The sequence below is a fragment of the Myotis brandtii genome, unplaced genomic scaffold, assembly GCF_000412655.1.
Source record: "Myotis brandtii unplaced genomic scaffold, ASM41265v1 scaffold82, whole genome shotgun sequence".
In the NCBI taxonomy this organism is placed as follows: Eukaryota; Metazoa; Chordata; class Mammalia; order Chiroptera; family Vespertilionidae; genus Myotis; species Myotis brandtii.
The window spans coordinates 3,774,107-3,788,179 of record NW_005371324.1 but is presented as its reverse complement, the minus strand read 5'-3'; the positions used below and the strand labels follow the sequence as shown (position 1 = coordinate 3,788,179).

General features: G+C 40.5%; 1 protein-coding gene across 1 annotated transcript in view; it reads left to right on the top strand.

The window, feature by feature from the left end:
- Positions 1-10,733: 10,733 nt before the first annotated feature.
- The window catches only part of KRR1 (KRR1, small subunit (SSU) processome component, homolog (yeast)), a 6,946-nt gene continuing 3,606 nt past the window's right edge, over positions 10,734-14,073 (top strand). Inside the window, 4 exon segments of the mRNA XM_014531672.1 lie at positions 10,734-11,551; positions 13,090-13,141; positions 13,143-13,196; positions 13,316-13,376. Of these exon segments, the coding sequence (XP_014387158.1) occupies positions 11,467-11,551; positions 13,090-13,141; positions 13,143-13,196; positions 13,316-13,376 (252 nt within the window). The 5' untranslated portion in view covers positions 10,734-11,466.

Here is a 14,073-nt window from a genome sequence, read left to right as displayed (position 1 = left end):
ACCGTTACCTGTAGTAGTTTACACCGAGGGTCAATTTTATTTTTCGTAGAGGTTTACACATGACCAGAGGGATGGAGAAAAAGACGGAGGTGGACACTGACAGGGGTCTGTTTTTTTCACAAGGGATATTTTCCTTTCAGTGGCTCAACCCATATTTGGTACCAGCAGTGGATTTTCATTTCCTTCCGAATGAAATCAATGAAGTAAATACTCCGTCAAGAAATCCTCGGAGGTCAGAAAACTTGTTCTGAGAAGGCCAGCTAATACAGGAATCTTGGAGCCAGAGCAGTGTCACTGTTCCAAGCACGCACACACTGCCCCCTGGTGGCCCAGTGTAAAGTAGCAAGAGTGCTGCAGTGCTGCCAGCAGAAGCCAACCTTGCACCGAGACATGCTTTCAGGCTCGCCCTTAGATGGCCTCATGTTCTGTAAGATTCCATGTTTATGGGTGTGTCCCGGTGCAGGTCACTGTCTTGACATTTCCCGCTGTAAAAACTGAGGCCAGTTCCCAGTGCAGTATTTCAGGGAGTATTGATTGGGCACCCCAGCCACACCCAGGTCCCACAACAGCAAATAAAGGGTTTGAAATAACTTGTCCACCTCCCTGCACTTGGGCTGTTTCCAGATCTTAGCTATTGTAAATTGTGCTGCTGTGAACTTAGGGGTATATATAGTCTTTCTGATTGGTGTTTGCAATTTCTTAAGATATATTCCTAGAGGTGGGATCACTGGGTCAAATGGGAGTTCCATTTTTAATTTTTTGAGGAAACTCTATACTGTTTTCCACAGAGGCTGCACCAGTCTGCATTCCCACCAGCATGCACGAGGGTTCCCTTTTCCACCACTAATTTTAAAAGACTAGGCTCATGGGACATTACAGAGTAACATGCTATGTATGAAAAAAGAGTGTTTTGCCACCTGGAATTTTCTTATAAAAATTACCCTTTACTCAGAAGGAAATCAGTAACCAAAGCTTCCAGAGGTTCTTTATTTCATTCCTAACTCAAACATTTTTTTAAAGCACAGAAATGGCCTTGTCTCAGGCTGTGTTAATAAGCAGGGCCCGGGCCAGCACAGCACCTATTCCTCCGTGGCCAGCACATTCCACCTTCGCCTCCCAAGCTCATAAGGTAGGAGAAAAAGCCCTTCCTTGTCAGGCCCCTATTAGTGTTAGCAAAGCCAAGATATGAAGTCCCAAATGGGAGGGCCCCATCCGCATCCTGGATTGTGAGTGTATACTCATACCATTAGGTTGCAGATAATTAAACTGTGTTACAAGCTCAGGGGGAACATTTTCTTTCTTTCTGGTTGCCAATTAGTTTACTGCTGATGCAGCAGGAAGGGACCCTTAGAAAGACTACGCTAATGCTATCACATTACCCTCTCTCAGCTAGTTAGTTGATATGATCCTTTTGTTGTGGTTGTTATTTGTCTTCTCCAATTAGGAGGCAAGCACCATGAGACCAGCAACCTTATCTGTCTCATTTAGCGAGATGTACTTACTCCAGGCCTAGGACTGTGCCAGATGTACAATAGAGAAGAAATAAATTCAATAAATACTTACTGAGCATGAATAAGTGAGTAAATGAAGGAATACATGCTGTTGTTTTAGCAGGACTTTTATGTAGTTAAAAACTGCATCCTCTAAAAAGGAATTACCCTCTCCACTTTACCACACTATTTCTCATTTTATTTCTTTGAAGGAATCCTCTATTTCATTTAGCAAAGAGAGGACAGCAAGAGCTATTTTAAATGACCCTATTTAAAATATTGATAGGTGTTTTGAATATCTATTGCTGTGTAACAAACATCCTGAGAACATAATGGCTTACCACCACCAAATACTTATCAATTCTCCCGCTTCTGCAATCTGGCTGAGCAATTCCTTTGTGCCATGTGGTGTCAACAGGATCTGACGTGTCTAAGTGGCTTCTTCACTCACTCATGGCCAGAATGTCAGCTGGGATGACCGGAACCTCTGAGAGCTGGCCAGGCATGTCTCTGTCTCTCTCCACATGGCCAACTAGGGCTTCTCCCAGGAGGGAGGTGTCAGGATGCTTGAACTTCTTGCACTGCAGTCTCTCCCAAGAGAGAGTAAGTAGAAGCTGCCAGACGTCCTGAAGGCTTGACCAGGAATTAATAGTCACAGTCACAGCATCCTATTGGTCTACGTAAGTCACAGAGCCAGTCCAGGTTCAAGGGGGAGGAGAAGCAGGCTCAGTCTCTTAGTGTGAGGAGTGGCATGCATGTACAGTGAGGAAAGCATTCGTGGTGGCCATCTTTGGAGACTTTGTATCACATAATGTGGTTCTTTTAGGGTTGCCTTCCTGACTGCCTTAGAATTGCTGTGGCTATGTACCAGCATGTGCCAGGCAGGGATGATGTATGCAGTAGGCAAAGATTATATCCTCCCTGCTCTTAACTTCATGCTGCTGACATGTGTATATTTCTTCATTGCTCTGGTGTGGCAACAACTCCAGCCAAGTCACTATTGCCAGGCACCTGCCCATCTCTCCTAAATTATGACTAATTACCATTATAATGGTCCTTCAGCTTTATTAAACACCTGTCTTCTGCAAAATCCAGTAAGATTCATAAAGACTTCCTTATCAATCATCACAGCATCCCTGGTGAGCGTTTGAATGAGGTAGGTGTATTCTCATTTTAGAAAGGAGAAAGGTGAAACTAAATGAAGCTCTAGGAAGGTTAACCAAAGACACACAGCTGGTCAGCTCAAACGAAGGAAGGGAAGAGGCAATGTGTATAAACGTGAAGGTGTGAGGTGTGTGTATGAGAGATACAGAGACAATGAGGGAAGAAGAGAGGGAGAGAGAGAGGAAGCCCTCTGGGGAAAAAATGAAGAAGAAACATCAAAATTATTTTTTGTTTCCTTTCCAATGATATATGGCAACCACATTAATGTCTTAATATATTGAAAGATTTCTAGAAGCAACAAACTTCGAAAGCAATAATCAAAGACTGAACTGTCCTCCCCAATATCATTGTAATGAGATTTTACCTGTGTCAAATTCAAATTTGTTTTGATTCTCCTTATGTCCTTGGACAAGAGCCTGGCCTTCATGTATTGATGGGAGTGTTCAAAGGTCTATCATGTGCATTAAATGAAAAGAGACATAGCGCATCATGTATGGGAAGTACCTCAGAACAGGCACCCAATAAATAAGATCTAAAATAAGTGTCTTAATCTTAGGAATATTAATATGTTAACTGAAATAGGGAGATTTTATAAAAGCCTTCTCTCTTTATTCTCTACCTAGTGATTTTTAAAGACAACAGAACTGATTAGCGGAGATGCATATTAAATGCAGCTGAGTTCATGCTTTTAGACCCAAGTCTGTGTGACCTCACCCCAGTCAGGTAATGTCTCTGGGCGTTAGAATCCTCTTCTGTAACTCCACGGAGCTGGACCACAGGCCCGCTGAGGTTTTCTGCATCTCTGATAGCTGCGGCTCTTTACTCACGCTATCATTTGTGACCATTTTGCCCTCTAGTGGCAAGAATCAAGGAAAAAAATTATTTCTAAGAAGTTTCATTTCCATAACCTCATTAAAATCTGATAAATGTTTTAAATAAATGCTTAGATTTGTTTTGATGTTGTTTTAGTTATATCTAGGGGAAAATGATCAGTCAACATTTATGCAGTTTCCGAGGTTAGGAATGTGTGAGCACCTTAGCTGATGCTTCTGGCTCAGGGTCTCTCAGAAGGCGAGTTGCAGTCACCTGAGCTTGCCAGCTCTCTCTCCAGGCTGATGGCAAGAGGCTGCCATTCCTTCCCACGGGGACCTCTTCTTAGGGCTGCTCAAGACATGGCAGCTGGCTGCCCCTAGGGTGAGCATCTGAGGGAGAGACAGACAGACAGACAGAGACAGAGAGGCCAAGACAGAAACTGCAATGCCTTTTACAAACTAATTTCAAAAGTTACATACCATGGATGAATAAACTAGAATTACAGAAACTCAATATGAGTAAATTTCAAACAAACCATTCCAAAAAAAGCAAGTTGCACAAGTACATACAGAAATATGTGTATATAAGTTTGTGTCTATATGTTTTATATGTATAAAACTAATGTAAATATTTATGTAATTACATGCAAGTTTACTAATGCATAATGTGTAAGCATGTCATGAAATATTTATCTTGTTTAAACATTGTGTGTGTGTGTGTGTGTGTGTGTGTGTGTGTGTGTGTGTGTGTTAACCAAATAAACAAAAATATTTATGGTAGTGATAAACACCCAATTTGCATCTGAGGGAAAAGGGAAGGAATGAAATTAGGGAGGTGTGAACAGAGGCCTTAATTAGCAATATTTTATGTCTTAAGTTTAATTATGACTATGAAAGCGTTTGTTATATTAGTCTATCTGCCTTTCTGTAAATCTGAAGGAGTTCATTTAAAGATCAAATCATATAGTTATTGCCTCTAGAAGAGAACTCGGACTGTGGAGAGAGTGACTTCATTTTGCATATGCATAAGATTACATTATGCACACCTTTACGTAAAGCTGGAGTAAAAATGACAAAATGTTAGCATTTATAAACTATAGGTGGAGGAGTCTTGGATTATGGTTGCATAGTTCCTTGCATTTTTCTTTTTTAGTCTTTTTAAATTTAAGAGAAAAAAATATAGCCATTTCCTGTAAGGAAATATGCTGCACGAGAGAATAATCATTATCAAAGGGAGATACAGCAAGTAACTGCAATTACAGCAGATCACATTCTCATTATCACCACACGTGCCTGGAGGAACATTAACCAACTTATTAGACCAATCGTTGCATGCTTTAAAGCCTCACAGCAAATATGAAGAATTATTACCCCCATCTCCCCAAACAAAATTTTAGCAAGTAATTCCTCCATCTATCTTGTGACTGGGCCTACATAACTCTTTAAGTGTGTGGCTTAGTTTTAATAAAATGGTGGCATGGGAATGAGAGATGGTGATGAATAAAACCTGAAAATGTATTAATCCCTTGGATAACTTATTATACTTACTGGGGTACACTCTGGGGTTTTGCTCCTTGGCCAGCATGCAGTGTCCTTCTATTGGCTACAGCTCTCAATTTTCCCTTAGGAATCATTCCTTCCCATTCCCAACCACATGGTTCATATGGCTGTGATCGCCTCTGAGACTGGCCACTGAGCGTGTTCCTGGGACTTTTGGTGGAACTCTTAGGGAGAAAGAGGCTCCTTCTTTGGGGGATTTAAATCTGGAGCTGCCAGTAGACATCTTGCTTCAGAAGACAACACAGAAAAGCAGAGCCATAACATAGAAGGGGTGTGGCGGGAGGAGAGAAAGAGGGAGAGAAACTGAGGAAGAGCATGAATGTCTTTGACATTGTTAAGGTCCTAGATCCAATTCCAAGCTATGCAGAATAATATATTTTGTTACTTTTTTGTTACTTTGCATTTTAATAACTTGAAGTCAAAGGAATCTTGAGAAGTATACCTGTATGCAAGTACTCAATCATACCAAAATTCTCATTGTAAAAAGCATGTGCTTATGTATTAAGGTAACGGAGTCCCTCTGCCCGCTCAGTCTCTCTCTCGGGGGCTCTAAGAACAGCAGATTTGAGTGCTCATAGGATCAGGTCCAGGCCAATGGCACACTCCTCCCATGCTGCTTTAAGGCAAGAGTCCTCCAGGGTTTTTATGACAGATGTATAAACCTCTCACCAAATTTTGGGTAAAATGTTATGTACCCAAATATACATGCTTTTCTAGGGAAAGGGCCCATAGATTTCATCACAGTAGTAGAGCAACTGGTAAACCGAAAGAGGTTACAATAGCTGTTAGGTGATCACAGGCACAGTGTAGTATTAAAGTCTGAATTTTCATGTCTCTGTGGTGCTAGGGTATTTAATTAGAGAATCTGAAACAAAGGATAAGCAATGTCACATTTTGAAATGGTGACATCATACAATGCCTTGTTAAGTAGAAACCCATTGCATGTTTAAAACAGTTCATCTAAACAGTTCATTTCATCGCAAGCCATCTGCAGTTAACACTATCTGAAAGATGGGAGAGGCATACAGATTTAATAATTGATTAGAAATCTGCATTCTGGAAAAGTTCATATGTTCTCCCAGTGTCATGTCAACAAATAAAAGACTGTAGTTTTGCTTGTTCTATCTTCATAAAATAATTCTCAGCGGTATCAACACATTTCACATGCCACTGATTAAATCTTGAATATTCATGCATGCATTAAAAAGCCTTCTGTTGCTATGGTGGAACCTAATACCATAAATGTGTCCAGCCTCTCTTTAGGGAGAAGAATAGTGTGCTAAAATTAAATCAAAGCTATTGCTTATCAATAAGAACAACCAAGAAGAGAAAGAAGAAAGATTGCCCTGTAAATAGCAATCTTTCCCAATGAAATATTAATGTTTCATGGGCCTGGGGCCTGGAGAGACCAACAGTCAAGCAGAATGAGTGTCTTTAGACCTTAAGCATCTACTGCATGTACAAGTGCCCTTGTTTGTTTGGGTAACGAGACAACAGGATTCCAGAATGACAGGAGCAGAGGGAAATGAAGCAAGATTGCCCACGGAGGAGGCCAGCATAAAGAACAGCAAGTGCTGCCCTAAGTAGATAAACACAGAGGAAAAGAGCTGTGCTTTCATGGCGGGCCTGGTTAGACGGGAAGCACTTACTGACCCTTTACAGTAGAATCACAGAAATTAAGAACAGCTATAGATGGAAGTTTCTCCATCTTGGCACTCTCAACACTTTTGAGTTGGATAATTCTTTTTTGTTGGGGCTGCAAATTCTCAGGCCCTAGTCCAGACCTACGGAACTATAAAGTGAGAATTGGGCCATCCCCCCAACTGATTCTGAGGTTGGCTAAAGTTTGAGAAATAGTAACCTAACTCAGCTCCCCCATTTTACAATTCAAGAACCACAAGATTGGTTAAGTAGTGCCTACCCAAGACCCAACTGCTGGTTACCAGCCAAAGCAGTTCACCATATCTCCTCCCCCAGAGAGTTTACTATGAGTGGCCTTGCAGGACAAGGTGGATATTCTGCAGGGATAGTTCATCCCAGCACCAACCATGGGAATGACACATGAAACATCCTGTTGCACAGCCAGAAACAGTCCAAGGCTGGCTGAATATGCTTCTCAAATGTGGTCTCCTAGATTCCCACATTCCCTAAGCTTTCATGCAGAACAGTTCACTTTTATTGACATCATTTTTCTAAATACATGTTAATAATATGGTTAGTTTAGAATGAGGCTGCTTTATTGTGTTGTGTCTTCTTGACTGTTACCACTCGATCCCTATTTTATTAGGCAATCACTTGGAGTTAGAAGGGGCCTTATTTTTATAAGCATACTGTTATTGATGTGGGTAGATATATGTTGATTTAAGATTTTAAACCTTCCTGTGAGGTTGACTGGAGTAGCAAGCAGTTTGCATATGTTAGAAAATAAAAAATGCTCAAACCTACGTATTGGAGAAATCTTTTCTTAATTGCTTATTTAAAAAAATACATTCCTGTGCAAAAATAATTTTTATGCTAGTAAATGAATACAAAAGTATTAAATGAAAAGTAAACCATGCTTATTTGCCCAGTGTTTTTGCTCTTAATAAAAGATAGGTGCAACCCCCCAATTCCCCACATTGTTAAGCTGCATCCTGATTTCTCTGCCCATAACATCTGGGTTAATTTTGTGGGAATGAAGGCCTCTAAGTCCAAAGGAGTGTTGTGAGGCCAAGTTGCTTTGCATGGGAAAATGAATGAGCAGGGTAAGGCTGGTGAAGCACATCTGTAGGAGGACGAGGATGGCTGTATGTGGGTCCAGATTGCCTAAGGGGCCCACGAAGGGGAAAGTCACAGTCAAAACAGGTCTGCCTGCTGTTGCTGTGACCCACAGAGGACGTTCCAGGCCAGATTTATGCCAAGAAACTCTTTAGAGGTGATATATTTTCTTTCCCCTTTTAGTGTTATTTGTGCAATTTCTGGGAATAACCCTGCAGATATGAGTACATATTTGTACTCAGATACTCAAGAATGTTAAAATAAAATGATACGGTTGTAATTGATTTATGACTATTGTTATTTAAATGACCATCCTTTGTAATGTCACTGCACTGAGAGGTAATAGTCAACATTTTGTTGACTCTCATTTTACAGATCTCCCTATGCAGGCACACACACATAGACAGTTTTAGGTGAACAAAGTCATACGCCTGATGTTTCATAATGAACACCTATCATCTCTAGTCGTTTTTCCTACTTGCATTTTCTTTCTAATCACCCTCATCCCTAAGATAGGCAGCCTTGAAAGTTTAATGTATTTCCTTCCAAATAGTTTTTCATTGTAGGAATATCTATCTATCTATCTATCTATCTAATTAGTAAAGTAATGTATAAAGTAAAATAATAATTATATATAATTATTATTATACCCAACACATAGAACATGACCAAGTATTTGGAATAGCACCTGAAACATTATAGATGCTCAATAAATACTTGTTGAATGAATTACTGATTTGCTTTATAAAATGGGATAATTATATATGTGTATATATAACTACTATATAATTTTTAATGTAATTATAGTTATGTATATAATTATCCCATCTTTCTGTATCTGGCTTTCATCACTCAATGCCTCTAGGTAATCTCTCCATATATATTTAATTCTTATGAATGGTTGCATAATATCTCACAATCATGAAGGTCACATCAATTTACTTAACTGTATCTCTAATTGATAGTCAAGATGCTTTTATTTTTTGCCACTATAAATAATAGCTAATATCTACCGAGTGTGTTCCATATGTAAATCACTTTTTTAAAGCAATTTACATGTATAAAGTCACTGAGTTAAAGTTATTCTCTCCGTTGTAGGAAACTGAATAGGGGTGGGTGAAAATTTGCCCAGGCCTACATAGCCAGTAGGCACTAAACTATCAGTGTGGCTCCAAAGTACCTTTCACTGAACTACTTCTTTTTGTTGTTGTTGTTAATCCTCAATTGAGGATATTTTTCCATCGAGAGAGAGAGAGAGAGAGAGAGAGAGAGAGAGAGAGAGAGAGAGAAACATCGAGTGAAAGAGAAACATTGATTAGTTGCCCCCACATGAGCCCAGACCAGAGCTGGGGATTGAGCCTGAAACTGAGGTACATGCCCTTGACCAGAATCAAACCTGGCACCCTTCAGTGTGCGGCTGATGCTCTATCCCCTGAACCAAACCGACTAGGGCCTGAACTACTTCTATACAAGACAGAAATCAACACAATTGTACATACGTCCTAATGGAATGGTGCTTTATTTCTAGTTGACAGTTTTCCAGCAACAACATGATTATGGAAGGATATATATATTTTTATATTGATAGATTACTTTGCAAAAAGACAGTAACAGTTTACATTTCTACCAGACTGTCTAAGGCTGCTCTTTCCTCCAGCAGATTATCATTAAAAAATATTTTTTTATTACTTGTTTTTTGCCAATCTGGTGGGTGAAAAGTAGTATTGTTATATCTCTATGCTTTTCTGACAGTGTAATCTGAAACTGAGGTACTCTTCATTCTTCTTTTTTAAAAATATATTTTATTGATTTTTTTACAGAGAGGAAGGGAGAGGGATAGAGAGTTAGAAACATCGATGAGAGAGAAACATCGATCAGCTGACTCCTGCACACCTCCCACTGGGGATGTGCCCGCAACCAAGGTACATGCCCCTGACGGGAATCGAACCTGGGAACTTTCAGTCCGCAGGCTGACGCTCTATCCACTAAGCCAAACCAGTCAGGGCGTGACAGTGTAATATGATTTTCAACCATTTGGATTTGTTCTTTATTGGTCAGGTTTCTCCAGAGAAACAATAGAGAGAGTATATTCACATGATTATGGGGGGCTGGAAAGTCCAAAATCTTCAGGGTGGGCCAGCAGGCTGGAGACCCAGAGATCTGGTGCTGTTGCAGCTGAAGTCCCAAAGCTGTGAGGCTAAACACCCAGCCCTCCTTGTACCAGAGCTACTAATGGTCAGACTGTCTGGATTTGAAGTCTATCTCACTGCTAGGTTTTTCTGGGAACATTGAAGGAATTGCTTCTCACTTTATAACTTTCATCTGCTATTTATTCTATTATAGGGCTTTGTAAAATTTTTTTTTAGCAAATTGTAAGAATATTGGGATAAATTCACTGCCTATAAGACATAGGATAAAAGCAAAAATCTTAACATAATCATGTCTTGGGATCTTCTGTCCCTAAGTAACAATTTGTTTTCTACACGTACCTCCTGAAAATCTTTTATAGACGATAAAATCCACAAGGGTGGATTTCAGATCATTCTTTTCCCATTTCACTGAAGAGAGGAATTCAGCCTATCAAAGACTTCTTCTATTTGTGCTGCAGAAAACATTTTAAATGGCGAGCAACAAGACCAATCATCAAAAGAAGTGTTATCTGTAGCGAGTCTAAGAATTTTCAGATTCCTAGAAGCGTAAAGATTTGTAGTAGTGGTGAACCTCACATCTTGAGGTCAGCTAATATGCAGTGTAGGGGTAGCGTGGGGTCAGGGTGGGAAATCTTCCAGTGGTTCTCAACCTTCTTAATGCCGCGACCCTTTAATGCAGTTCCTCATGTTGTGACCCAACCATAAAATTATTTTCGTTGCTACTTCATAACTGTAATTTTGCTACTGTTATGGATCGTAATGTAAATATCTGATATGCAGGATGTATTTTCAGGGGCCGCGACCCACAGGTTGAGAACCGCTGGGCCGAAGTGAATACTTCAGAAGTGCTTCTTAGTTACTGTCCTGTTGACTTAGAGATATATCAAGACCCTAGAAAATCACCATCAGAAACAAGGACTTTGAAAACTTACCTTCCATAAAAAGTATCAATCTTGCTTTGTTTTAACTTTAGTTTCTCACTTTATAACTTTGGATTTAAGGACTAGATATATGCACATAACATACCTTGTACAAAGTAATCTCATAATAAATGGGAGTTATTACTGTCACTTCCTGCCATTGAGATCCATATATTCTCATATTAGTACCTTCTCCTCGCCAACCACCTATGTGACTATCATATAAGTATTTATCAAAGGAGTGACATCAGTGATAGTCACTTAGCACTCTGCGGCCAAACCCTGGAGTGCGTCCTCCCGGGTTGGACTCTGAGGCCATGGGAAAAATACAGACGGAACCCATCGCCAACTTACAATGCTAAACTACAATTCCCAGCATGCAGGCAAACTCCGTGGTTTCGGTGCACCCTGAAAAAGAAGTCCCTGACTCTCCATTGGCAACTTGAGAAAGGCCTTAATTACACAAATCCGCGGGATTCTAGCGAGGGCACGCACGGAGACTGCGCAGATCTCCTCGTCTGAGTTCTACGGCACTCATTGTGAGTACCGGGAGTTTTAGCCGGAAGGATTTAAGAACCGTTCCACTTCCGTTAACACCGGAAGCAGTTCCAAGATGGCGACCTCCATGGCGAACGGGCCAGCCTCGGCGGCTGGGAAGAGTGAATTTCGTAACCAGAAGCAGAAGCAGGAGAACCGAGGTAAGGTGGTGTGAGCACCGAAGCCCGGGTGTGGAGGTTCAGTTGCGATCGTGTGACGCCGCCTCGGGTCTGTTCTCTGAAGTTGAGTCCCTATAAGAGCTGGTTTTTAGGGGTATTGGCCGGGCCTGCGGAACCGTCTGGCGGATATGGTGTCGGTCAGGTGTTCCTAATAATCGCTTCTGCTAAAGGCTCCCAGAAGCGCAGGTGTTGCGGACTTCGTCTTTGGTAACATGATGGCTAAGAAATTGCGGAGGGCACACCTTAGACCGCGGCGATGGCTGGAAGTCGTTGGCCAAATGAGGGATGCCGTGGATAGGAGATTGGTCTGTATTTGAGTTAAGGGCTGATGGTAAAGGACACAGACATGGGTGAGGACATTCAGATTCAGCAGGTCTGGGCTGGAGGCCAACAACTGCATTTCCAACACCTGCAGCTTATGCTCATGCTGCAGGCCTATGAACCTTACCTTTGAGTCGTACGGATATAAGTTATAGCTATTGGATTTAAGAGGTTCCTAACATCCAGGCGTTTCAATAAATGATATGAAAGATAATTTATGGCCCGCCAGAAGCATTTTGTTTTAATGAAAGGAGGACCTTTATGTCCCCTTAGGCAAGCCACTAATCTTTTTAGACTGAATGTCTTCTATAAAGTGGGAAAAATAATAGTGGTTCTTCCTACCTTTCATAGTTGTTATGAAGAGTATACAGAAATAAGGCTCATGAAAACTGTAGGAAACCTGAAACCCTATACCAGTGATTATTAAGTGAAAGTGTACACCAGAGTATCAGCTTTTTTTTTAAAAAAAAAATATTTTTTAAATTGATGTCAGAGAGGAAAGGAGAGAGGGTGTACACCAGAGTATCAGCTTTTTTTTTAAAAAAAAATATATATTTTTTAAATTGATGTCAGAGAGGAAAGGAGAGGTAGAAACATCAATGATGAGAAAGAATCATTGATCGGCTGCTTCCTGCACACCCCACATGGGGATCAAGCCCACAACCGGGTATGTGCCCTGACTGGAATGGAACTGTGACCTCCTGGTTCATGGGTTGATGCTCAACCACTGAGCCAAGCCAGCCAGGCCAGAGAATCAGCTTTTAAAAGTTTTATGCACCTGCATAAACATGCAAACATAGTATATACACACACATACTCAGGCTTCCCTTCAGTAAAAGTTGAAAGGTTACTTACATTTAGAATAGCCTTGTAAACAAAATGGTATTTGAGTCTTCAGCTCTGACATGGTGTAGTGCAGTGGGAGTTACTTGAGTACCACTGTCTGTCAGGTGTATGCTAATTAGTGTGGATCCAAGTTGGGTCTCGCCCTTAAGGCACTTTGCTTTATGTAACCACGGAAATGTGTACAAGTAGTTTTAATAGTGTGTTGGTAATGGTAGAGGCCTGTTCTTCGACTGCTGAGTAATCTAAAAAGCATAGGAAAAGGAAATGCAAAGGGAGTTTTGGAAGCTTTGTAAATGTATGCGTATAAATGTCCAAAAGTAGGTTAAAATCTGATGTGTAATTTTTTCCTGTAGATGAATCAGAACTCATCTCTGTACCTGATGGTTGGGAGAAACCAGCTTTTTCCAGAGGACAAACCCAGAGGACTCTTGGGAAGCAGTTTTGCATCTCTGTTCCCAAATACAGAGATTGGCAAAAGTAGGCTCATGGTTTTCATATGGAAAAGACATGCAGGTTATGATTATTACAATAGCTTTATTAACTCAAAAGAATGTCACAATGAACTGTAAACTTACCCCTGTATAGAGAGGCTTACTTGAAAGAGTGCTGGCTGTTGGTACAGAAAGCCTTGAATGAACATGTGTGCATATTTTATGTATTTCTTTGAGATTTTGCTCTGCTGATACCTTTACTTTTAAGTAAGTATTGTATGCTGGTAGATTTTTTTTTAAATATATATTTTTTTGATTTCAGAGAGGAACGGGGAGAGAAAGAGAGAGACAGACAGACAGACATAGACATCAATGATGAGAGAATCATTGATCAGTTGCCTCCTGCTTGCCCCGTACTGGGGATAGAGCCTGCATGCAACCTGGGCATGTGTCCTGACTGGAATTGAATCATGATTTCTTGGTTCATAGGTTGATGTTCAACCACTGAGCCACACCGGCTGGGCTCGCTCTCGCTCGCGCGCTCTCTCTCTCTCTCTCTCTCTCTCTTTGGTCAACTCATAGTGATCCAGCCTTATGTTGAATAGTTTATCACTCAGTATATTGAAATATTCTTCAGAATATGTTCACATGTCAAAAAATAGCATTTTTATTTGCTTTGTTGAAATCTGGTTCTTTGTACTGAGAGTGGATGCATCATTTTCCAATTATTGCTTCTTTTCGAATTTATGATAATTTGTTTTGACTTTGTATTTAGCTAACAGAAACCAGCTTGAAAAAAAGTTGGAAAGGGAAGTCTATTCTCACCCTAAGGATAAGATGGTGGATTTGAGTTAGGTCCAGGATAGAGAAGCCATATAGCTTTGCATTTTTACCTTAGATGTTAAA